The 27,295-nt window shown below is 39.1% G+C and overlaps 1 protein-coding gene across 20 annotated transcripts in view; it reads left to right on the top strand.

Annotated features, from left to right (window-relative positions):
• The window catches only part of C2CD5 (C2 calcium dependent domain containing 5), a 134,497-nt gene that overhangs the window by 6,638 nt on the left and 100,564 nt on the right, over window positions 1-27,295 (top strand). For 6 of the 20 annotated variants that reach the window (XM_073318152.2, XM_073318106.2, XM_073318114.2 and 3 more), the window contains 7 exons: window positions 7,417-7,503; window positions 9,324-9,495; window positions 12,467-12,562; window positions 13,881-14,036; window positions 18,642-18,837; window positions 21,575-21,726; window positions 25,993-26,187. In XM_073318152.2, coding sequence (XP_073174253.1) covers window positions 7,417-7,503; window positions 9,324-9,495; window positions 12,467-12,562; window positions 13,881-14,036; window positions 18,642-18,837; window positions 21,575-21,726; window positions 25,993-26,187 — 1,054 coding nt within the window. Of the gene's footprint in view, window positions 1-7,416; window positions 7,504-9,323; window positions 9,496-12,466; window positions 12,563-13,880; window positions 14,037-14,313; window positions 16,015-18,641; window positions 18,838-20,410; window positions 20,536-21,574; window positions 21,727-25,992; window positions 26,188-27,295 lie in introns of those variants that run through there. The other 14 variants (XM_073318172.2, XM_073318218.2, XM_073318181.2 and 11 more) reach the window with 5 other exon arrangements.

The raw sequence follows: 27,295 nt of genomic DNA, 5'->3' as shown, positions 1-27,295 counted from the left end.
TGCAAAGTGGTTGTTACGGAAGTATTTTGCAATTTCAACAACATTAGTCTTATATTTCTGGAACACTGAAGTCTTTGGCTAGGAGGTGCATCAAATGAGCACTGCAACCGTAAGTTGTTAGTTTGGGACTCTCTTCTAAATTTTTTCTCATCCTCGATACATTTGCAGCATTGTCTGTGACCTGGCTGCGTACTAGACCCATTTTAATTTTTTTTCACAGTCTGTTGTAGCTTTTACTGCTACTTCTTGTAAGTATTCTGCTGTGTGTGCATTTCCTGATGTATCAATTGTTTCTGTAGGGAAGACATTCCCCTCTTCTGTTGTCACACAAGCACATCCAACAAGATCTTTGTGAACATTGCTCCATTCATCAAGACTCAGGTTAACAATTTCACCCTCTAGACCTTTTGCTCACAGCTCAATTTCTCTTTCATACACTTTATCCAGCAATTTGCCGGTGACATCTGCTCTGTTGGGTGGACTGTATCCTGGTTTTAATGACCGAACCATGTTAATTAAGTGTGGGTTCTCAATCATAGGGAAAGGAGAGTTTGTTGCATAAACAAACGGGGCATTTTTTTCATCAAGTGTCTCTTTTCCAGTGTAATCTGCTGGTTCTTATCACAAACTTATCTATAGTTGTTCCTGGATGATGGAGATTTTTTTTTCTTTTTGCTACAGGTAATAAACTGTGGCTATGTGACATACATGATGTGACTGAAACACTATCATTGGCAGATAACTCTGAAACTATAGAAAATGATGGTGATCTTGAAGGTGGATAATCTTCAGAATCCTGTATTCTGAGGATGGATTCTCCTAAACAAAATAAATCAATGCAGTTATTTAATTATTATTACCATACTGCTCATTTAGTATTACTCATTGCATTCACTGACACGCTGTACTGCTTTAAAGGTGAAATTGTAAAAGGAAGATCTGCCTATTTCAGCTATTTATTTTTTTATCACAACTGCATCTAAAATGATATTACCATAGAGTAATAATTGTATTTTTTGCTCAAACATGAGAATTCAAGAATAGTTTAGAAGGAAGACAGGAAGTTTGTAAGAAAGAAGTATGAAATAAAAAAGTTTACTAACCTGAAGATCCTGTATGTTCAGACATATTCCTTTCATCATCTTCAATGCAGCTTCCTCCTGAGAAGGAACACTTCTCATGATGTTGTTTCATTCGGGCAATCAGGCCTTGCATTTCTTTGTTGCACTGTTTGCATTTTGCACACATGCCTGTCTTTTTAGAGAGAGGTAAGGGATTGACTCTTGTGTACACAAATTTGCAGAGGGACAATAGGGTTAAGACCACCGGACCAGGGGGATGAGGTGGATGAGGCTTTCTTCCGGCAGCTCACGGAAGCTACTAGATCGCATGCCCTGATTCTCATGGGTGACTTTAATTTTCCTGATATCTGCTGGGAGAGCAATACAGCGGTGCATAGACAATCCAGGAAGTTTTTGGAAAGCGTAGGGGACAATTTCCTGGCGCAAGTGCTAGAGGAGCCAACTAGGGGGGGCGCTTTTCTTGACCTGCTGCTCACAAACCGGGTAGAATTAGTCGGGGAAGCAAAAGTGGATGGGAATCTGGGAGGCAGTGACCATGAGTTGGTTGAGTTCAGGATCCTGACGCAGGGAAGAAAGGTAAGCAGCAGGATACGGACCCTGGACTTCAGGAAAGCAGACTTCGACTCCCTCAGGGAACGGATGGCCAGGATCCCCTGGGGGACTAACTTGAAGGGGAAAGGAGTCCAGGAGAGCTGGCTGTATTTCAAGGAATCCCTGTTGAGGTTACAGGGACAAACCATCCCGATGAGTCGAAAGAATAGTAAATATGGCAGGCGACCAGCTTGGCTTAATGGTGAAATCCTAGCGGATCTTAAACATAAAAAAGAAGCTTACAGGAAGTGGAAGGTTGGACATATGACCAGGGAAGAGTATAAAAATATTGCTCGGGCATGTAGGAATGTTATCAGGAGGGCCAAATCGCACCTGGAGCTGCAGCTAGCCAGAGATGTCAAGAGTAACAAGAAGGGTTTCTTCAGGTATGTTGGCAACAAGAAGAAAGCCAAGGAATGTGTGGGCCCCTTACTGAATGAGGGAGGCAACCTAGTGACAGAGGATGTGGAAAAAGCTAATGTACTCAATGCTTTTTTTGCCTCTGTTTTCACTAACAAGGTCAGCTCCCAGACTGCTGCGCTGGGCATCACAAAATGCGGAAGAGATGGCCAGCCCTCTGTGGAGATAGAGGCGGTTAGGGACTATTTAGAAAAGCTGGACGTGCACAAGTCCATGGGGCCGGACGAGTTGCATCCGAGAGTGCTGAAGGAATTGGCGGCTGTGATTGCAGAGCCACTGGCCATTATCTTTGAAAACTCGTGGCGAACCGGGGAAGTCCCGGATGACTGGAAAAAGGCTAATGTAGTGCCAATCTTTAAAAAAGGGAAGAAGGAAGATCCTGGGAACTACAGGCCAGTCAGCCTCACCTCAGTCCCTGGAAAAATCATGGAGCAGGTCCTCAAAGAATCAATCCTGAAGCACTTGCATGAGAGGAAAGTGATCAGGAACAGCCAGCATGGATTCACCAAGGGAAGGTCATGCCTGACTAATCTAATCGCCTTTTATGATGAGATTACTGGTTCTGTGGATGAAGGGAAAGCAGTGGATGTATTGTTTCTTGACTTTAGCAAAGCTTTTGACACGGTCTCCCACAGTATTCTTGTCAGCAAGTTAAGGAAGTATGGGCTGGATGAATGCACTATAAGGTGGGTAGAAAGCTGGCTAGATTGTCGGGCTCAACGGGTAGTGATCAATGGCTCCATGTCTAGTTGGCAGCCGGTATCAAGTGGAGTGCCCCAAGGGTCGGTCCTGGGGCCGGTTTTATTCAATATCTTCATAAATGATCTGGAGGATGGTGTGGATTGCACTCTCAGCAAATTTGCGGATGATACTAAACTGGGAGGAGTGGTAGATACGCTGGAGGGGAGGGATAGGATACAGAAGGACCTAGACCAATTGGAAGATTGGGCCAAAAGGAATCTGATGAGGTTCAATAAGGATAAGTGCAGGGTCCTGCACTTAGGATGGAAGAACCCAATGCACAGCTACAGACTAGGGACCGAATGGCTAGGCAGCAGTTCTGCGGAAAAGGACCTAGGGGTGACAGTGGACGAGAAGCTGGATATGAGTCAGCAGTGTGCCCTTGTTGCCAAGAAGGCCAATGGCATTTTGGGATGTATAAGTAGGGGCATAGCGAGCAGATCGAGGGACGTGATCGTTCCCCTCTATTCGACATTGGTGAGGCCTCATCTGGAGTACTGTGTCCAGTTTTGGGCCCCACACTACAAGAAGGATGTGGATAAATTGGAGAGAGTCCAGTGAAGGGCAACAAAAATGATTAGGGGACTGGAACACATGAGTTATGAGGAGAGGCTGAGGGAGCTGGGATTGTTTAGCCTGCAGAAGAGAAGAATGAGGGGGGATTTGATAGCTGCTTTCAACTACCTGAAAGGGGGTTCCAAAGAGGATGGCTCTAGACTGTTCTCAATGGTAGCAGATGACAGAACGAGGAGTAATGGTCTCAAGTTGCAGTGGGGGAGGTTTAGATTGGATATTAGGAAAAACTTTTTCACTAAGAGGGTGGTGAAACACTGGAATGCGTTACCTAGGGAGGTGGTAGAATCTCCTTCCTTAGAGGTTTTTAAGGTCAGGCTTGACAAAGCCCTGGCTGGGATGATTTAACTGGGAATTGGTCCTGCTTTGAGCAGGGGGTTGGACTAGATGACCTTCTGGGGTCCCTTCCAACCCTGATATTCTATGATTCTGTGATAAGGTCTGTTATTTCTCACATCTGTGTATGTATGTATTTATTTATTTAAAACATTTTTGCTGTTAACAAGCATATTAACTTTGGAGACACAAATCCACACTTTGAGAACTGCAAAACTAAGTATCTCTGATGGTATCTTTTAGAGCAGTGGTTCTCAAACTAGTGGCGTCGCTTGTTCAGGGAAAGCCCCTGGCGGGCTGGGCCTTTTTGTTTATCTGCCGCGACCGCAGGTTTGGCCCCGAATTTGAGAACCACTGTTCTAGACTGAGCCCCATTGGGTAGATAGAAAGATTAACCTTAATAATCTATACAGAAACCCCTGGAACCTCATAAAATTGTGTCCCTAATCCATGAACTCTTGGAACTCATTTATAAAACTTTTCTTAAACATTACATGAATATATTGTCTCATACTAGAGAATTAGAATGTATAATCCCTAAGATATCTTTGAGCTATAATGTATCTTAATTAAAACTATCTTTAGATAGGTTTTTTCCTCAAAAACATTTTATCAAAAAAGTCTGATTTAAATAAAAAAATTCAATTTTTTTGATTTAAAAAAAATCTTTGATTTTTATCCACCCTGGTTATGGCCAGTGAAGGGTTGCCACCCATCCAGTTTTCACCCGGACAGTCAGGTTTCGTCTTGTGTGTCCAGATGCCATTTGACAAGCGCTGATGTCTGGGTTTTTGATCTGTGGAAAAGGTGGCAATCCTAAGTGGAGGGAAGGAGGCAGCGCAGCAGCAGCCGCCACCACCACCTCTGGGGCCAGGCTGCTTGTGCAGCTCGTGGCAGCATGTGGCCCTGCGTAGTCCACAGGTGGCGGGTAAGGTGGCCTCCGCCATGATGGTGAAGGCCCTGTGAGGTATACAGCCAGCTGGCACTGTGCTGATGTGTTGACACAAACGTGCTTTGAGCTAAAAACCATGGACCTAGTTCCATCATTCCCCAGACTTCAGTCCTCTCTGCCCCTCCAACTTCAGTTCTCGGGCTCAGAGAGTCAGCAGGCATCTCCCTCTGTTCCTCATAGCCTTCAGCCCTCTCGAGCCTTGGCTCTGTGGTTTGGGGGAATTTGTAGATGATCCTCTAATTGCCTTCTGCTTTCACTAGCCTTATCTGGCTCCACTGCTCACTAGGGAACTCTTACTGCTTCCTCTGTCTGGGGCATTTCTTTCTTGAAGCTCTGTTCTTCTGATATCTTTATTATCTGGATTCTGAACTCTCTGTTACCTTGGCTCTGTCTCTCATTTATCTCTCCCTGGGGAAGCCCTGCCCTCATTACACCAAAATAGGGTGCACATGGACTGGAACATGAATTCTGAGTCTGATTTCTTTCAAGGGACCAGCTGTCTGGTTTGAGTGGTAGCTTAAATTGAATTATAAAGTGATCATGAAGAGAACACATAGAGTGGGAGAGGAGAAAAGAAACATCAGCTGTTATAGTAGAGACAGAGAGAAATTTATTAGAAGTGTGACCATTGGAGTAAGTAAACAAGTCACTTAGTGATCCATGTTAATTGAATCATGAAGCTGGAAAAAGATTCTGTGATTCTGAAGTATATATCTGAAACAAATTGCATACACTTTGCTTAGATTTAATATAGATGTGATGAAGTGGGGATTTTTCATAATCTTTTTTGACACCTATGTGTACCCCAGTTCCCTCTTTACTTTGCATTCCTATCGGAGGGGGGTGGGGGGGAGGAGAGGAGGTGGGGAGAAGGGTTAATTCTGCTGTGGGGCAGCACAGGAAATGAGGTGTAGGTGTTGCCTTGCTCTCTGGGCCACAGTGAAGGAGTCATTTAAGGCAGTGGTTCTCAATCTTTCAAGATGACTGTACCACTTTCAGGAGTCTGATTGGCCTTGTGTACCCCCAAGTTTCACCTCACTTGAAAACTACTTGCTTACAAAATCAGACATAAAAATTCAAGTGTCACAGCACACTATTAATGAAAAATTGCTTACTTTCTAATTTTAACCATATAATTATAAAATCAATTGCTATATAAATATTGACAAATTTCAGAGTAGCAGCCGTGTTAGTCTGTATTCGCAAAAAGAAAAGGAGTACTTGTGGCACCTTAGAGACTAACCAATTTATTTGAGTATAAGCTTTCGTGAGCTACAGCTCACTTCATCGGATGCATTCAGTAGTCCAATGAAGTGAGCTGTAGCTCACGAAAGCTTATACTCAAATAAATTTGTTAGTCTCTAAGGTGTCACAAGTACTCCTTTTCTTTTTATATAAATATTATACTTACAGTTCAGTGTATAGTATATAGAGCAGTATAAACAAGTCATATGAAATTTTAGTTTGTGCTGACTTCGCTAGTGCTTTTTATGTAGCCTGTTGTAAAAGTAGGCAAATATGTAGATGAGTTAATATACCCCCCCAGAAGACTCCTGCATACCCCCAGGGGCACACGTACTCTGGTTGAGAACCACTGATTTAAGGAATTGGCTGAGACCTGCTGAAAGTGATCCTTATCAATGCAAAATTCAGAAGAGACAATGGAAAGCTCCAGTGACCAGTACATTCACAGCTACCAACCAATGACCTAGAGGATGGAAGAGGTTCCCTCCGCTGAGCAGAGACCCCAACTCAGGAGCAAAGAATTTGGCAGGGGGTAAAGGGCTGGCTTCTGGGAGAACCTGGCTGGTGTCACCTGAGACTAACTACAGAGTCAGAGAGAAAAAGAGCCTAAGACGGAATCCTCTACAGCAGGGGTGGCCAAATTTACTGACCCTTCGAGCAACATGTGGTAATCTTCAGAAGTTTGAGAGCTGGGGCACACCTTCCAGGGCTCGGAGTTTCAGCCCCACACCTGCTGAAGCCTCGAACCCTGGCAGGTGCACCCCGCTGGGCAGAACCCCCGAGAACCCCCTCCCCACTGGGCAGAAGCCGCTACCCCACCACCCCACTGCAAGGCAGAGATCCTGAGTTTCCCCCGCCAGTCTGGTAGATGGAGAATGGGGGGAGGGTTACAGGGGGAGCTCCGCAAGCTGCACTTTAATAGTAAAAGAGCTACATGTGGCTTGCGAGCCACGGTTTGGCCACCCCTGCTCTACAGTTTGGCTGGTGGATGGCTCTGGCTTGGGAAGATGCACCATGTTTTTAACCTTTGTTTCTCTGTGCTAACATAAGGACTTCCAGTGTTGTGTTCCAGTTGAGTAACAAAGCCTCCTCTGTTTTTAGAAATGCTGTGTGGTGCCATTGTGAATACTTCCAGAGGTGCATTAGTCCTTGAAGAGCATTCAGGTTTTTAACCAGGAGTCTGTCTAAACTGGACTATCTGGAAGAGCTCATGCTGTGAAGCAGTAGCGCAGGAGCCCAAAGGCTCAGTATCAGAGGCAGTGAGGCTGCATAGCCTACTGTGAAGAAAGAGTGAGGTGCCTTGGGGCTCTGACACACTAAAGGGATTCCTCCAAGAGACTGTTTAAAAGCTGGGATATAGCTTGATCCTGTGGATCTGTGACAGTAGCTAACTAGCAGTATACTTGGAAATAAATGACTAAGTACTAATAAATTATATTATTTTATTTGTCATTGAATGTTTGCTTGTATTTTTAGGTAAAATTTGGAAATACCACATTTAAGACAGATGTGTACCCCAAATCCCTCAATCCTCAGTGGAACTCAGAATGGTTTAAATTTGAGGTAAGTATTTTTATAAAATGTCATCTGTGTATATATATTTGTATGGATATTTGATTTAGAAAGTTTTAGTCAAATAATTCTGGTCTCAAAATAAAATGTGTGCATTTGGGAGTCAAGGTATTGTAAAAATAGTTGGTAATATAGAAACCTCTCCTGCAAACACTTCGAAAGGTAGTATCACTTGCAGGAACTATCCCACTGACTTCATTGAGAGTTGTTGTGTAAATACAGGTTTGCAGGATTGGCTACATGGGTTTTTACCAGTTGAACCAAGCATTATGCAGTTGATACGGTAGTTCTAGAAATGGGTGAAGCTGAAATAGGAAAACAAATTGTAAGATGCTAATTAAATAGGCTTCTTTCAAGTACCCACATAGTTAATAAAAATGCAAGAAACAGGAAGATTTTAATTTGAATATGAAAAGTGAGTTTGCTTTTGGAATATGTTAGATTTACTAATGTTATATATCGTGAAAGAAGCAGGCAATTTTCTGTCTTCTGTATTATTTCTTTATCAGGCATCACATTTTAAAAAGTTACAAAATTATAAAACGTAATGTTGGGGCCTGATTGCAAAAAGCACTATATTTCCCCTACTATTTATCAAGCACCGTCAACTCTCATTATCTTCAAAAGTTGCTATGAGCACTCAGTGCTTTTCAGTAAGTCTTCATCAGCTCGCAGAACTGTACCAGTTTACTTGAAGCTGAATACAGCAGCATCATAGTTGGCTTTTGACGTTCTGCTCTGAATAAATCACTTGTGTTGCATTCTTGTTATTTCAGTAATGCCAAAATAAAAGGAGAAAATATGATTACACTTGACTGGCATAGCCAATGCTATTTAACTGTTTAAAAAATGGGTGGCTTACCCTGTTACATACTTACGTGTTAAGTAGTGTTGGGGAATGTCATTCGAAGAGAACACGACATAAATGCCTCTGTATTGTACTTGCATATAGTGAGAGAGTAGTTGGTAATGTTATAAATATTTAAGACAAATATAAATTAGTGGGATCAAATAGTGCTTTCCATGGTGATTGCTAAGATGTAGTAATGTGAAGTGGAAACATTCTTTAATTCAGCTTTCACTTTTATACTTTGATTTTGGGGATTTGCCTCTTTGAGGGTGTGTGAAACAATTGGCTAAGCTTAGTGGAATGAAAACTTTTTCTGTATAGCAGAAGTTTCTAAATTCTGTCTTTTTGCACGGGAAAGTGTATTCGGGAGAGAAATGCAAAAGAACAGCATTGAAAAAATTATAGCAGGATTCCACATTTCAAATAGACGAATAACAATAACTACTTTAGACATTAGTAAAGTTTTATGTCCAGCTTACTGAGTTTTTCTGTAGGATGCATAGAAAGCCTTTATTTATTTACCACTAACCAGTTCAAAAATGCTTGGTAAAATCAGAACATCAGTACACGTGTTTATCTTTATCATGGTGTGTAGTACAGCTGTTGTAGTTGAAGGGATGAGAGTTCTTATTTATGTTTTTGATGCTTCCTGTCAAAAATAATTTTTTGGAGTAAAGGGAGTGTGTGTGGAGACCATGAATAAAAAACGATTAAATGGTAGTTTTAAAAGTGTGTGTGATTCATGCCTTGCCTTCCTGTGGCTCTGATGTCCTTTAGTAATATGGTCACTTTGGGGAGAGAAGAATCCATGAGTGTATTGTTTGTATACAAGTCACAATAGTTACAAATTTTATGTGTAAACATATTATTGTATATAACTAAACTCTCATTCTTTTGTTTTCCTGCAGAGTTTCCTTGTATTGATTATATACTGAAGTTTTATGTTAACATGTGTTTCTAGGTAGATGATGAAGACCTCCAAGATGAGCCCCTGCAGATCACAGTTCTAGATCATGACACCTACAGTGCTAATGACGCCATTGGCAAAGTGTACATTGATATTGATCCTTTGCTCTATAGTGAGGCAGCTACAGTGATCTCAGGATGGTTTCCAATTTATGATACCATACATGGTAAGCCTTACTGACTTTTTAAAAAGAAAATTGTTTTAGACATAGTTTCTTTGAAAGGTGGAATATATTCTTTTTAAGGATGTCTTCAGCAAGTTTGTAATACCCTAGCATTGCTGCCTGAAGTGCTGCTCCTTTTGACATAATTTGAAACACAGCTCCTGTTAAGTCTTTACAGTCTGGTAAGTAAATATGTTGTTTAAAACCAATGAAAAATTACCGTATATACTCAGTATATCATATATACCATGTGTATATATATATATATATATATATATATAAAAGCCTGTTTGTTTATAAGCCGACCCCCCTCCTCCCCCCAAGATGGATAAGTAAAAATGGTTAAAACTGTATGACCCTTTTGTAAGCCGACCCTATATTTCAGGGGTTGGCAAACTTCAGCTCCTGGCCCATCAGGGTAAGCCGCTGGCAGGTTGGGACGTTTTGTTCACCTGGAGCGTTCGCAGGCACGGAGCCCCTCAGCTCCCAGTGGCCGTGGTTTGCAGTTCCCAGCCAATGGGAGCTGCGAGGAGTAGCACCACTTCCCGCAGCTCCCATTGGCAGGGCCGGCTCTAGGCACCAGCAAAGCAAGCACGTGCTTGGGGCAGCACATTTCCAGGGGTGGCATGCCGGCACCGGCCATTATAGGCACTGACTTCGTGGGTGCTCTGCACCCAATGGCAACTCCCCGCTTTGCCCCCCCGCCCTAGCTCACCTCCGCTTCACCTCTGCCTGCTCCCTTGAGTGTGCCGCCACTGCTTCCCTTCTCCCCACCTCCTTCCCTCCATCCCTCCGAGGCTTGCTGCGAAACAGCTGTTTCACGTGGCGAGCCTGGGAGGTAGGGGGGAGAAGCAGAGCGGCGGCACGCTCGCGGGAGGAGGTGGCGGTGGAATGGAGGTGAGTTGGGGTGGGGAGTGGTTCTTCTGGGCCCCCCCCAGGGTTATTTCCTGCGGCCCTCCCTGTGCTAGCTCACCTCCACTCCATCTGTTTCCCTGAGCACTCCGCTTCTCCCCACTCCCTCCCAGGCTTGCCGCGTGAAACAGTTGTAGGAGGGGAAGTGCAGCGCACCCGGGGGAGGAGGCCAGCCGGGGAAGGGGTTGGAATGGGGCGGGGCTGGGGGAATGCGAAAAAAAGGGGGGGGGGGCAGCCAAAATCTTTGCTTGGCGTGGCAGAAAACCTAGAGCCGTCTCTGCCCATTGGCTGGGAATGGCAAACCGCAGCCACAGGGAATGAGGAGCTCCATGCCTGCAGATGGTCCAGGTAAACAAAATGACAGTGTATTAATATTCAATTCAATGATTTCATAGAGTTTAAAATCATCAAATTTTGGTGTAGACCCGTTTATAAGCTGACCCCTGCTCTTTGATACGTCATTTTTTACCAAAAATATTTGGTTTATGAGCGAGTATATATGGTACATTGTAGGATACTTTTCTTTTTTTTATTGCAATAACAATTATACAGTACAGTTGAGAGATCTCAAATTATGTCACAGGAATTTATTATTGGAGGATAGCATCTGGCAGAATGTCCTTCATGAAATTTCAGAAAAGTGAAAAAATTGACAGACAATGCTTTAAATGCTTTCAAACCAAGGTAGTTAAATCTTTTAAATAAACAAACAAAAAAACTCAAAACCAGTACCTTTGCAATTACCATGCTGTTGCTGAAAACATGTATTTTTAAGAAGGCTATCTGTTGTGTGTTCCTTCTGGTATGTTTGGACAAGCTTTATTTGGGATGAAGGGAGAGGAAGTGACAAATTTTCAACAGAAAGTACAGGATGAAATTCCCTTTTCCCTAGAAAAAGTGTCTTTCTAGTCCTACATGTATCTGTTCAAAATATTTTAGAATTGGGATGAAATTGAAGTTAATAGGAATTTTGCCATTGATTTCAGGATTCCACTCTAGGAACAGAATGTAAGCATAGACGGTAGAGTTTTTTTTTTACTACATTAAAAAGTTTTACATGATTGTCAATTTACAGCTAATTATTGTTCTCCTCCAAACATTTGTTACATGAAAAGAACTAGTTTTGGAGATTACTGATGTAAAAGTCTAATATGCAGTATATCACTGACTTTACTTTGGAAAATAAACCAAAGGCTGAGTTAGATTATAACAGTGAAAATTTAATGGAGTTCAAATTGATCTCTGGATTTGTGGTCATTGTGAATATGTGAAGAAAAATATATGAAGATGCTATTGTACTGAATTGGGCATTCTGTCTGTACCAGTGTAGACATAGTGACTTCTGAGAGAATTGGGTCAGGACGCCCGATATCAAGAAGGTCCCATTCCGTCATTTACATCTAGTGTTTTTATTCACTTTTTTTGTACTGTGATGTCTTCAGCACATGAACAGCTATAGTGATGTGAAGTGATATTGCACAAAATTATTTTGTTAGTCAAGAAAAAGTAATAAGAATGAGGAACAGCTGAAGATGGTGGAGTAGGCACTGTAGGTACGAAGAGAAAAGAAATCAAAGCTGATGGTTGTACACTGAAGAAATGTAGCTTTATTAAAAAATTTAAATTATGGCTAAAAAATTAAGCTTTGTTTGAAAAACGAATTGCCCAAATAATACCTCTTGGTTATGAAGTTCTTCTCTTGTTCAAGTGTTGCAAAAACATTAACTAATTTTCAGTACACCATTGTGAGTTGGTATTATAAATCTGAAATGAATACTGGATACCTTAACGAGAATGGACTGCGGAGAGTAATTCTGTTATGGTCTTGAGACCTTTTTTGAGAGGAAAATTCTAATATGGGGTCTGAAAATATTGTAACAGAAATATTTAGCTTCAAGTTCTTTGAAGAAAAAATATATTGATATTATTCGTTATGGAGTATACCTAGCTTTAACACTAATAATTAAAATGTAAAAAAAATTTAAATAGTTGAGAAGATTTAATTCTTTCTGTATCTTCTTTCTGATATAAATTTCACCGACCACACCTTTTTTATGGACAGGTATCCGTGGGGAGATCAATGTGGTAGTGAAAGTAGACCTCTTCAATGATTTAAACCGTTTTAGGCAGTCATCCTGCGGAGTCAAGTTTTTTTGCAGTGAGTAAATAAATAAATCAGTATATTGTTCTCTTGTGTGGCAATGGTTTTTTTAGTTATTTTTTAATTTATTAATATAAAATATTGGACAGCTGAGAAATTAAAGATTCCCAAATTAAAATAAGTGTCTCTTCTAGATAATAGTATGGATTAATCGTTGTTAATTGAGTCTTGTGCTCTGTTATTTGTATCTTCTTTGGAGGTAACATTTCTTGAGGAGAGGAAATGCAAAGTGCATTGTTTTCCTTCCATCACTCAGAAAAAGATGTTGTTTTTCTTCAATAAAGTGTTTATTCACAGTAGTGACAAGAATCATGCTGTATTTGCAGTGAAGCAGTGAAAAGATGTAGTTTTCATCATCCTCTTATCTTCATAATTGTTAAAATGTTTCTTTTCTGATAGAATGAACTATAGCAGATTTTGACTAGCCCAGTTCCAGGTCATTTATGTATGAACAAACTGATTTATGGCTTGATCCAAATCCTGCTGAAATCAAGAGAGCGTGGAAGACTCATTATCTGCAATGATCTTTGGATGAGAGCCCTTATTTGATTTATTGTATAAAGCCCCAGTTCAGCAAAGCTTAAGCCAATGTGAGCTGAGCACAGGCCTTAAGTGTTTTACTGATTTGGGGCCTAATAGTCCTGTGAAATCCCAAGACGCATTTTAAGGCCCAGATAGTCCTTGGTACAAGTCTATGTGGTATACTAGAACTAATGAAAAATAGAGTTTTGAGCAGCTACAGGTGTGTGTCATTCTTTTCAAGGCTGCTTTTCTATTTCTTCTAGTTTCTGTTCCCTTTCTCCATTCCTCAACTCTCCTTCAAGGCCCAGTCCAGATCACACTAAAGCCAGTAGCAAAACAAAAGGTCCAATTTGAATTCTGAATTGCATTATTGTTTGGTTATATAAGAACATCTGCAGCAGACCATTTCTTTTTTTAAGCAACTGCTTTAAAGTATCTCAAATTCATTTATTCATCTGATATTTTTTTCTGGTTACTTTACATTCGCAGCAAAGCCTGTTTGTGAATATGTGCATGTAATGTTACTTTGTGTGCATATTTTATTTTAAAATCTGTACTAGTGAAAGAGCTTTATGAATGTATATGTTGAAACAAGGGTACAACTTCAGGCAGTAATTCCAGCAGGCACCAGTAAGATTCTTAGTAAAACTGTTTAGTATGCCCTAAAATCTGTTGTGAAGAGAATCACTCAGATGTCTATCTAGGCATTTTTTTTTTTAAGAACTTTTTAAATACTCTTTAAATACTTCGTTTCTAGACTTGTATATTACATATTTATGTATCTTTTCAACAGCCACATCTATTCCAAAGTGTTATAGAGCTGTAGTAATTCATGGATTTGTGGAAGAGCTGGTCGTTAATGAAGACCCTGAATACCAATGGATAGACCGAATCCGTACACCAAGGGCATCAAATGAGGCTAGACAAAGACTTATTTCACTAATGTCAGGTATTAATAAATAAGTTCAACCATAATATTGATTTGCTGCTATTTTTTAAAGTCTATAGTTATTAATTATTAAGGGAGAGGATGTGTATATTTAATTTTTATTTTAGTTGTAATGTATTTACTTCTATCAGGGACAGTCACCGATGGCCATGCCCACTCTCAGTTCTGCATTGGTGGGAGCCATGTGCCAGACTATTGCTCAGTTTGTTGGTCATTCTCAGTGAGGAAAAGGAAGTCCCAGGAACACCTGTTCAAAGCTATACCTCCTTGAACAATCCATGAGGGGAACTGAAGACCCAAAGAGAGAGGATCCTATTCCTAGAAGATCTGACTCTGCTGAGCCTGTGTCAGCCTGTGCCCTATCAACTGGCACGCACCTCCCAAGGTCGTTATTGACAGAAGATCCTTGACACTATCAGACAAAGACCCAGCATCGAAGACCATCTTGGTATTGGCTACCACCATGGCGCCAAAGTTTGGTACCTTCTTCTCCTGGCAAGGGGGGTTTGACCATTGTGGAAAAATCATGGCTTATGATTCCTTTCTTCCCATAAGGAGAACAAAGTACTAAGCCCGCTCACCAAACAGGGGAAAGTGATGCCTGCTAGTTTTCTGGTTTGGTACCGAAGCAGGATATATAGGCCAAATTCAACACCCATGCCTGAAAATGCCAATAACCAGCAAATGTTGGTAACAACATTGACATTGGTACTATCAATGGAATCCCTAGCGTACTTCCTGATTCTAGGTTGGAGAAGTTAACCACATCCCTGGCACCGCTGTCAGCACCAACTTCTCCACGCTTGGCACTTGTGCATATTTCTGACCTCAAAGGTTGGCACTGCCTCTCAATGATGTCCATTCTTCATCTCTGTTACTGGGACATGCCCTTTCTCCTCCATCCGGTAAGGAGCTTTTTCCCCTCACATCACACAGGATATCTCTGCTGATTAGAGTCATTTTAAAGTTCCAGCGCATCCATCTCCAACATGGCAATAGCCGGGTCAATCCAACGTCAGCCAATTTTACCAATATACCACTTTGGGACCATTGGAAACATTGGAGATCTCCTTTTGGGAAATCCAGGAGATGTCCTCATTCCTGTCATTCAAGTCCCTTTGGCATCTACTTCCAGGTTATGGATGTGAGTGACAGGCAAAGTGATGATATCCATGGTGGTTGAAAAAGTAGATGGGGGGAGGGTTTGGGGCAGAAGATGAAGAGCTTTGTTTCAGTTATGTTGAGCTTGAGCTGCTGATTAGACATCTATGAGGAGATATCAGAGAGACAGACTGAGATTTTTAGTTTGGATAGAAGACAAGAAAAATAAAGATTTTAGACTTTATACAGGCTGTAATTGCTGCCAACTCATGGAAGGCATATTTTCCCAAGGATAGATTTCTCTCTCCTTTAGATGATGATGATCACCATAATCAAATCAAATCCAACTACAGTAAGAAATTGCCTCAGACTTCTGGGCCACACATCAACTTGCTTGTACATGATCCCACTAGTCAGACTTAACCGACATTCCTTACAAGGCTGGCTGAAGTCAGTATCTCACCCTGCAAGACGTCAAATGAGCATGCGAGTTGTGGTCCCAGCTCTCATCTTATCAGCACTGAACAAGTGGCTAGACCCTAAGAATGTCCTTCACCACCTCGCTTCTACAAAAAAAAATAACAGATGGATGAGATGGCAGTTGGGGCACCTATTGAAGACCTAACCACCAAAAATCTTGGATTATATTCTGCATTTAATAAACTCTGGACTCTCATTTGGTACCATCAAAGTTCACCTTGCAAAAGTCTTGGCATACCACCCTCTTGTACAGTCATGCTCAGCATTTTTCCCCCAACACCACGGTTTTGAACTTCTGACTGGGTTTCTGCACACCTACCCACCAGTGAGAGAGCCTTCTCCAACCTGGGATATCACAGACAACAACATCTCTAAGAACCACGGTTGTTATTATTAGGTAAATAGCTGTTTTAAATTACTGTCACCCTTGTCTTGCCTCCTCATTTTTCTGTTTGCCACTTATTATGTCATGTTAAATTTAGATTTTACTCTCTTCAGGACAGGGGTGATGTCTTCACTTGTTTTGTGAGGGGCACAGCACATTTTGAGCTATCAGAAAAATAATATTGTGATAAGACTAATATATGTCTGCGCAGTGTTTTTTGTAGATGTGATTGATACATATAAAGAGGCAGTGTGTGCAGCATTAGAATAGAAAAGGCACTTAGTGGGGATCTAGTCAGTGTTGGTCAAATTGTAATTGCATATGTGTCCTATTTGCTTTTTTAAAATTTAAACTACGTTGTGAGTGAATATGCGAATAAATCAGTCTTTCACCTGTTAGGATATGGCTCATGTCCAGTTTCTGATTAGAGCTGGTTTGATGATTTCAATTCATTTCCTCTGGGATGACCATTTACGTCATAAAACAACTATTAACATTGTTGGAATTTCAAAGGTCATTTTGGATTGCCCAACCAAGTGAAAGTCCTTCTCAAATGTCGCTAATGAGGTGTGAAAGCATAGGACGAAACTGTTTGCTTAGTGGTGGTCTTTGCCATGGCTGTGGTGTAAAACAGCCCATAATAGTAGCATTCTGTAATGCATAATGTTCCGTAGTGCCATCAGTATCAGATGTTATTAACTGTATAGCAGGTAGCTTGTTGTTTTATAAAAGACACGTTTTTTGTACATTTTCTGAAGCATTAAATGTGTGATGAACTTAAAATTCTGATGTAATCTCAAATTTAACAGACTTTTATTGTACTCTTAACCATATTGAGAGAGAAATTTAAATAAAACAATGATATACTAGCCACTAAATACTAATACCTAGATTACATTTTTTCCTTTAAATTTTTTCTTTCATTTTTTGTTTGGCAGATAGTCTTGGAGATTGAAGTAGTCAGTATATCCACAGAACAACTACAGTATAGGAATTGCCTTCTTCTTCATGGCTTAACCCTGACCCTAGTGGGACAAGTTTCAGAGTAGCAGCCGTGTTAGTCTGTATGCGTAAAAAGAAAAGGAGTACTTGTGGCACCTTAGAGACTAACAAATTTATTAGAGCATAAGCTTTTGTGAGCTACAGCTCACTTCATTGGATGCATACATATCTCCCCACTATATTTTCCACTGTATGCATCCGATGAAGTGAGCTGTAGTCACGAAAGCTTATGCTCTAATAAATTTGTTAGTCTCTAAGGTGCCACAAGTACTCCTTTTCTTTTTTCTAGTGGGATAAATCACTTTAGAAGATTCACTCTCCATACCTATTTGATCCTGGCATCTCTGCTATGTAGGTAGCCATAAAGGGTAGCAATTGTGGTAGTGTGTTTTGTGAGGCTGATTCCTGCATATGAAGAACTGGATTGAGACTATTAATAAATATAAATATGTAAATTACCTTAGGGATGCAATTTTATTTATGTAAAAAGTCAATTGATGATAAATGTTCCCTGCATTTTTTTCGTAGTGGTAAATGCACTTACAACCAATTTGATCAGATACCATGTCTGCGGTAGTAGAAATTAGAACATGTGCGCCTATAGTTATAGAGAAAAGTGCAGGAAAAATATTGACACTGCATAATTCAATTTATTTACAACCTTAGTGAAGGAAGCAAAAATGTACAATTTTCTTCCATTGTTCTATATTATTTGCTAATTATGTCAGTTTTCAGCATAGTGTGGTCATCTGAGAAATGCTATTGTAATGCAATCTTGCAAAATGGCCAAATTCAGGTTCCTACAGCAAACTCAACTCCGTTTCTTGACTTGTGTACAGTAAAGATTTTTCATTTTAATACCAAAGGAACAGTAGAAAAATAGTCAGAATATGTTTTGCATAATGTGGCGTCCATGTATATGATATAAGTACATTAAGGTAGAAATTGAAAAGGAATAAAAACCATGACATTAGGTTGATATATGCTTTTATATGTTTTGGAAGTTTGCAAAAGAAAAAGGAAATTAAAGATGTCTATCCATGCATTTATTTGTCTGAATTTCAAGGAAGTTTGAGGCCTCAATGCATTTCATAGCTATATCTGGATTATTTGCAGTATTACAGAGCAGCTAGTAACTCCAGTACACCCAACTCTTGTGATGCCTTGCTCATATCCCTTCCCACAAAAGAGAAATGAAGGTCCTAATGAACACTTAAAAAAACAGCCAAACAAAAAAAACCCTCCTCAGGCCTCTTCTTTTTTTCTTTTTGGTAGTAGTAGTGCAGCTAGAGTTGACTGGGGGGGAAAAAAAATAAAAAAGAAATGTCAAATAATTTTACAGTCTCTGTTTTCAGTTTCTACTCTTGCCCATTTTCTAGAAGGCTCTAAATGTAAATGGTCCAGATGTACTACTAATAAGATCACAGAACTAAGAGTCTTCAATTTGCAGGAGAACGTTGTGGCTATGTTTAGGTATAATCATGTGGGATGTTCTCTATTAGCCAGTTTACCTATCCTGAAATTATTACAAAAATGAAGAAGGTCAGATCCACAGAAGAGAATAAGAAACATCCTCTTTAACATATTTGCCCTATATCTAAGTGAGATGTCAGTTAACTTGTGTTTATTTTTTGTAGGTGAACTTCAAAGGAAGATTGGCTTGAAGGTACTTGAAATGAGAGGGAATGCAGTTGTTGGTTACTTGCAGTGTTTTGATTTGGAGGGAGAATCTGGACTAGTAGTACGAGCCATAGGAACAGTCTGTACCTTGGATAAAATAAGTAACACAGCATTCTTACCTGCATGTAATTCCCCATCTAAAGAAATGAAGGAGTAAGTATGAGTTAATAGATTGTAATGGAGTGAATTTCATTTCTTTTCATATTCATTCAGTTTTACATATCCAGTGTGTTTTCCCAGCATTTACTTCTCCTTTACTGTTTTTTCTTGTCTGTAACTTGGTTTATGTTGTGCAATTTTGAGAAGATAGACATTAGATGATGCAGCAGTAAATCTTGGCAAGAGAGATGTTTTTCTATTAATTCCATAACTCTTGCATTTGTGCAGTCATAGCATTGCACATTCCTGTGTTGTGATCCGCCAACCTCTAGCTGGTAAATAGTTTGCACGTGCAAATAACCTATTTTTTGTTCATGGGGATCTTTCACAATACTATGCATTTCTTAAGGGATTTCTATTTTTAGCACTTTGAGTGTCTTTGCTGTGCATTCATGTAAGAAAAGAGAAGTATATTTGAGTTCAGATAGTTGAGTGGCTCAGGAGATAAAAGGACATCCTTGAAGTCTTTTAATCATTTTAGTCTTTTGTTTTTCTTTGTAAGCAAAGGAAATTAGGCTATATTGTACACTGACTGAAAAAGGTTTCATGATGAGGAGTGTGGCCTATTGTTCACTTTGGCTAAATCCAGTTGTTCACTTTGGCTAAATCAACACAACACAGTTTGAATTCAAATTTTTAATAGGAACAAATGAAATAAAATTAGGAAAATTCCAGTGTCATATTATTCTGAGGGTGGAAGCATTTACAGTCCTCAGTTTCCACTGTGATTACATCAATTTATTTGTTATGGCATCTTGTGTATATTTTACACAATTACTAGACGAAAAATAGAGTACAAAAAACTATACTTCTGTGTAACATGTCCAGATATATATTGTTTGAATTAGGTCATTTTCTTTTAATGATACAATAACTAAGATTATTGTAGTCTTATAATTATCATAATGCAATCAGAGCACTTTGTATAAGGCAGCAGCAATACCACTGTACAACTTCCCCAGCAGTGGAGTCCAGTTATTGGTCTTATTTAGAATTATTAATTTAATTTGTATTGACTTGTGAAACATGCAACCATTACCACAGAGCTTCTGGGCATATTAACAACATAAAAACCACAAGCAATTAAAAAACTACACACTGGCTGCAGTAGCTAGCAATTTAAACATCACCCATATATTTGTAGCATTCAATCTTGAACAAACGACAAAAAACATTATCTTAACCCGTGTATATGCAAGGTTGTTTAGCAACTTGCATGCTGGATTTTGATAAGGTTGTTTTAATCAATCTATGTGGTCCTGCCCAGAAGTGTGAGTGGGTTTCAAGACCAGCAGGTTCTACTCACGTCTTGTTATTATCTTTATTAACCTTAGCCTTTAATGCCAAAGATTCAATAATATATTAACAAGTTAATACTTCGCTATTCCCCTGCTCTTTTTGATTTTGTTTTGACTCTTGCATGCTAGGAATTATAACTCTTAGAGTCTGCTTAAAGAATAAGAGATCTCCGCTAACTAGCACTCCCTGAAATCATTTTTAACATAACTTTGCAATCTGTTGTATGTATTGTTTTCTTTTCTTCCACTTTGGCTGCAAATTCTCTCAGGTCTCCGCTGGTTCATCCGCCAAGCCATGGATGCCGCTCGACTCACAACAGCCCAATTCACACTGCTTCTGGCTCACGACTTACCCAGAACTTCTCTCTGTCTGTTCCCACTCTCATCTACACTGGTACGAGACTACTCAGACTCAGGAGCTGGGGAGAGGCAGGCCACAGGCACAGTGGTCGCAAAGTGCAGGCAGGCAGGCAGTGTAGGCAGGTACCACCCGTCTTTTCTCCCTCTTTTTCTCACTGGGAGTCCTTCTGCTGTCAGTGGAGAATTACTGCTGTGTTCAGCTGCTGAAACAAACTCAATAGTTACTTGGAAGAGTGTGTGTTCCCTCAAAGTCTCTTCCACAGAGCTATACTTTTCATTTCCTTGAACAACTTGAGATTACCTTTTAAAAAAAAAAAAACAACCCCCCAAAAATCCTACATCTGAGTTTAGTAACATCCACCAGGTACAGTTTACAAGTCTTTCTTACTAGTCATAATAGGAAACCATGATTGGGCTTCAAATTGCTTTCAAGTGTAATTCAAATGTTACCTCAATTTTTAAAGCGTTAGGAAGGGTTTGTGTCGCTTTGTGGAAAAGACAGTACTGGAGAACAGGTAAGGCAATCTGCACGTAACTGACATGTTTGTCAATACAGTTGTATTCCTTAAGGTTTTTCTCTTTGCTTTGTTTTTAGCTGTGGGCACACTGCTGATGCTATAGGATAAGGAAACATTTTTTTCTTAAAATATGTGTGTGTATACATAAATATACGTGTGTGTGTGTATATACACACACACACACAAATATAGTTTGAGATCATTTTTTTTTAATAATCTAACTCAGCAAGCATTGTGTAGTTGAACAATTTTGTTTAAAGCCATGTATTTTGAGTTTTGTTTTCTTTTGCATATATACTTTTTTTTTTTTTTCTTGGTCTGACATTTCATGCCTTTTATTTGGCTTAACTGTTCCAGTGCCGATAATCAGCATCTATCTGTAGAATGCTGAGTGAGTAAACATCATTTCTTTGCCTTTGGCCTCATCCCCAGCAACACACTTAAGGAATAACTGCTGGCCCTTCCCCAACCCCATCCTGGTGTTCGGATCATGCTGCTGTCAGCCAGGTCCTTTGGCACAGGATTACTGAATATGTTTCCACCTTCTTCTGGCAGGATTCCTTTCAATGAAGATCCCAATCCCAATACTCATTCATCAGGACCCTCCACCCCTCTGAAAAACCAAACCTATTCCTTTTCACCTTCCAAGTCCTACAGTCGACAGTCCTCTTCTTCTGACACAGATTTGAGTTTGACACCCAAAACTGGTAAGGCGCTTCCACCCACTCTTATTTTTTTTGTTAATTTGTATTTGTTTTATCTTTTCATTCAAACCCTCTTTCCTTTTTGGCATGTAAGTTATCAAAATGATGTGGAAATTGGATATTTCAAATAATGCAATTAAAGAATGAAAGCATTTTGTAGTGCGCTGATTTACTGTACTTTGTTTTCCAAAGCGTAATAACCATACCATATAGGCAGTTTAAGAGTAGCTTTTATAGTATAGCCATTTAGAAGCATCTCAAAATGTTATAAAGAGAGTCCTAAGGAATTGTCTTTTTCCTTTAATTTCCTCCACTTCAGATGGTAAATTATGGGGGTACATTTTCACCATAATATGATGGGGGAAATGAGTGATCAAGTCTTACTAATATGTGACTTTTCTAAGCCTAGTCTTCTCTGCTGAAAATGCATCCATATTTTTGTGTAGATTCCACTTGTCTGTTTGCAAATTGATTCTAGAAATGCAATTGCTGGTGTCTACTGAACTTCTTCAGGGTTATGGAAGTGGCTGTGGTAAATCAAGTATATGCTGTCGTGTAATTTTTTAAAAATAGTTTTAAAGGCTATTGAACACATTTTTAAAAGCTTAAATATTTTTCTCAACTGGCTTTTCACAATTTAATTGAATGCTGATTCCTCCCTCCACCCCCTCAATTTCTTATGGAGCACAAGAAACGTGGCTCTGCCTTGTTTACTTCCTTCTCTGTATCAGTCGTTATTTCAGTACAGTCCTGGGAGTTTTGAACTCTTCTCCTTTAATTGTTTTGCTCTGCTACAACAGAACAAAAATACTTTCGGCCCATGTATGAAAGCGTGGTTGCTGTTTTAAATGTTGGTTCTAAATATGATGTTTAAAAGTAGTATTTGAATTTGAGAACGTTCCCATCTCCCTAATCATGACAGTTTTAAGGTATGTTACATTTTTTGACTCAGTTATTGTACTTGACCGGTGTCTCAGGAGTACTTCAGATTCAAAATTTACACATGGAAATAGGTTGTAGATTCTCAAGAGTAAATTTTGCAAACTCAATCCAAAAGCCTAAAATAAACTATCAAATTGTAATTCTTCCTCTTCTTTTTTTGGGGGGGGGGAGGGGGTTACTTTTTTGGCCTTTTCTTTATCTTTTGTGTAAAAATAGTGATTATGTCTTATGGACAACCTATGCTGAGCATTTATGTTTTTAAAGAAACTGAGAGCAAGTGTTTTTAAAAAACAAACAGGCCAATATTTATTTTTAAGAGACACCACCCCACAAATTCATACATTTGTATTATTAAATTCCTGATGATTATTGGAAAACATACGTGTTATCTGATTAAGTTCCAGGATAGGTGGCCATCTTAGGGCTGGTCTACACTGCGAGGGGGATCGATCTAAGATACGCAACTTCAGCTATGAGAATGGCGTAGCTGAAGTCGACGTATCTTAGATCGACTTAGAATCACTTCGCATCCTCGCAGCGCGGGATCAACGGCCGCCGCTCCCCCGTCGACTCCGCTCCCGCCTCTCGCTCTGGTGGAGTTCCGGAGTCGATAGCAGAGCGATTGGGGATCGATTTATCGCGTCTACACTAGACGCGATAAATTGATCCCCGATAGATCGATCATGACCCACCGATCCGGCGGGTAGTGTAGACATGGCCTTAGTAGACATGCCAAAGACACAGGAGGGTGATAGTAGTCTGCAGTGAAATTGAGACATTTCTGCAGTAGCTACATTAGATTCTGATCCTGCAACATGATCTGGATGGATGGACTGTTTGCACCTACACAGAGCCCCATTGAAAACAGTGGGCTCTATGTGGACATAAGAGTGCATCTGTGTGGATCAGATTGCGAGATAGGGGCCTTTGTGGTGAGGAATTTTCTAGTACGTTAAGGAAGTTCTGCCATCTTCATCAGCTTCAGTTTTTTGTTTTTAAATTTAAGCTAATAACAGTCGTAAGAATGGCCATACTGGGTCAGACCAAAGGTCCATCTAGCCCAGTATCCTGTCTTCCAATAGTGGCCAATGCCAGGTGCCCCAGAGGGAATGAACAGAATAGGTAATCGTCAAGTGATGCATCCCATGTCGCCCATTCCCAGCTTCTGGCAAACAGAGGCTAGGGACACCATCCCTGCCCATCCTGGCTAATAACCATTGATGGACCTATCCTCCATGAACTTATCTAGTTCTTTTTTGAAGAACTGTTGGCCTTCATAACATCCTCTGGCAAAGAGTTCCACAGACTGACTGTGCGTTGCGTGAAAAAATACTTCTTTTTGTTTGTTTTAAACCTGCTGCTTATTAATTTAATTTGGTGACCCCAGTCATTCTTTTATTTGCAGTATCATGTAGCTGCTATCTTTTGGCAATATGTTCAACTCTCTGTTGCCAAAATGTGTCTCAATGAGAAGGCTTGCTTGTTATGTCTAAAAATTATACGCACACATAGAATTTTGAAAAAGTAATCACTTAACATAATATATAATATGTTTAAGAGTCACGTTTCACCTTGACTTGTGACTCTTCAACTGTAGTTGTTCTGGGAGGAAAGCATAATAGTCACTTTATAGTTAGATCTTTAAATATCCTTAATTTTGATAAGAATTCATCTTCAACAGAGAGGGAATACTATTGAATGATATAAATTATGTTAAATATTTTCTTCGTGCAGGTGGCAGTTCTAAACAGACTTTACCAAACATGTTTGTGGTATTTTAAAATAAAAAAGATAGCACTGTTTTCACGGATGGCACTAGCATTTTCTCAAGGTTCTATAATCTAAATTAACAACTCAATACAACCCATACTTAGGACACAAACTGTTACAGGATTCTTGGCTCAACCACCTCTGATTAAAGCTTTGTCCCTATAAAGGATACTATTTTTTTTTTTAAAAACAAATTGAGACTTAGACTAACTTGGTTTAGTTTTTCTTTTACTGCCTTATAAAATAAGTTTGATCCCTCTTTAGTGAAGTAAGTGTAGTATGGCTGTGATGATATGGCTCTAGTTTTATTTAATGAAAACTGTTCTTACAGATTATTTTAGTAAAGTTATGTTTGGACTTGTCTCGATTTTTTTGGGGTGTTTTGCTTAGTAGAGGGTATCATAGTGTCAAAGCTCTTTATTCTAGTATATGACGATCTGATTCATGGTTTGGCAAATATAAAAAGATCTGAAATTCAAGGTGTAAACTACTCAAGCCATCTGAAGAAGGGAAAATTGGGATTTTTTTTTTTAAGCTGTCTGAGGAAGGAAGAGGAATAGAGTATGACTGAGGAAGCAATGTCAATATGTTGACTTCAAATTAAGACTTTGTTTAACTTTCATAAGAAACATATATACCATAATTTTAGGTATTTATACCATGATATAAAGAGAGAGAGAGAAACTTGGATTTGCTTATTAGTCTTCTGGGTTGGAACTGTTGGAAGAAAGATTATTACCACAATTTCTTTTATAAAGTAGAATGTGATGATACAGAGTAGAATGGGCTGTGTCAAATTCTCTGTAGTAAAAGGTGAGAGGAGGAGTTTCAAAATGCACTGAGAAAGTTAATTCTGATTTGGAATTGGAGACTTCCTGCTGTGAGTAGTGCTACTTTTCATGTAATTGTAAACTAAGAGAAGTATCTGGCTAAAGTAGTTACATATTACATATGTAACATGTATTATATATTTTAATAAGTTTGGGGAAGGAGAGAAAGAAGAATTAATATACATATGGAGGAAATTGAGAAGATGGGCACTCCTCTTTTATGTGGGAAATAAATATGTATATACACACACACACCATTATAAGATTTAAGACTTTAAAAATTAAATGTTTAGGTTTCTGGATAATGGTCAACTTAAATTCACTTTTGGAGAAGAGAACTTGTTACAATATCAGTTTTCCTTAGGCATGTTGGAAGGCTGTTTTGAATAGATTTTATTAAGAAGTATTCACTTTAAATCTTTGTGTAAAATTTAATTGAAATTTGAAATAAATATTCAATTACTTTGGCTCTTTAATAAAACTAAATACATTTTAAAACAAAGTTAATACTCAGATTTTTGATAACGTGCTTCTACTCCACACTGTTGCTATATTGTCATTTCATTTCTTTGTATGCTGGTAATAGCTTTTTCATATGTTAGCAGTATATATCTGTTCATTTGAAAAAAATGTCTGTTTTGTTTTTGCTTCATTTTGCTTTCCTCCTCCTATTTCTTTAGTCATCTTCTGAATCTACATCTTTTCTCTCTACTACTTTCCTCCACAGCACCTTCCCCACAGGGGCCTAGGATTTTCCTGTTTCCTAGCTCCCCTACTCTGTCTTGTGGTTCCCCACATCTTAACAAGTCCTGTCTCCTCCTCCCGGGGTCTAGCCTTAACCCTCTTCACTCTAGCCATGTCAGCCCATTTGTTCTGAGGAAAAGTGTTTCTTTCACTGAAGAGCTGCTTCTGGCTGCTTCTGGTAGGATCAATCTATAATCATCTTTTTAAAATTGCCTTTTAAGAAATAAATGGAATGTTGTTGTTAATCGGTTAGGGGGCATTTAATGCCTAGCCTTCTATAACTTTTTGCTAAAATAGTCTCTGAAAACTGCTGGCTACATGACTATTACAGGATAATTTTTTCCCCCTGGAGGCTTGCAATAATTTGTAGAGCCTCTTCCTTAAATTTATCAATATTTAAAACAAATAGCCTACTTTTATATTGAAGATATATATAATATTTTATATATACTTTTATATTCTTTCCTTTTCCAAAAAAGTCTCCACTAAATATTGGTAATTGGACTTGCTACCATTAGACAACTACTGAATACTGATATTCTTTTCATTCTCTTCATTCTAATAATGTTCCTGTATTTTAGATGGAACAAGCACTCCATCTTCCTTACCAACTCATTCATATTCTTCTGTTGAAATCTGACCATCATGTGGCTAGCAACCATATTAGTTTATTGTACTGTTTAAATTGTTTTGTTTCATTCTGACTGTACATAAACTTTGTATTTGTACTTTCTCCTTTTTATGTTTCGTTGACAGAGATCACTAGATTGTCCTGTTAAATTAAATACTAGAAATCACTGTTTCTTTTCTACAGATAGTGTTTTGATTATTTTGTGTGTTTTTTTTTTTTTAAGAATGTGTTTCATCTCAGTAAATATTCTTCATTTCATGTCAGTCTGTTTTTAGTATTGTATAGTCCCTTGAAAAGGCTATTTAGGTCTACTGCAAAATAACATAAAATAACTTAATTTTGTTAATGGGACTATACAGATGCTAATCTTTGTTTCCTTATCCAAGAACAGCTAAAAATATTTCATTTCCTGTATATAAATAACATTTTAGGCATTATGATAGCATTTGTCAATTTTGAAATGAGTGAGTACACGAAGTGCCAACAGCAACAGTCCCTGAGTTTGTTTAAAACAAAAAGCCCTCACACATTTACATGGAAAAATATCTTTCCTTCTTTATTGTTACTGGATTTTTTAGCAGAAGAAAAGGGACAGGGAAAGTAGCAATGTATTGTCTGTTTTAAAATAGCAGTTAAGGAAACTTTAAAAATATTC

This window comes from Lepidochelys kempii, chromosome 1 (assembly GCF_965140285.1).
Source record: "Lepidochelys kempii isolate rLepKem1 chromosome 1, rLepKem1.hap1, whole genome shotgun sequence".
Taxonomy (NCBI): Eukaryota; Metazoa; Chordata; order Testudines; family Cheloniidae; genus Lepidochelys; species Lepidochelys kempii.
The sequence above is the reverse complement of the archived record's forward strand: the minus strand, read 5'-3'. Positions and strand labels throughout refer to the sequence as shown.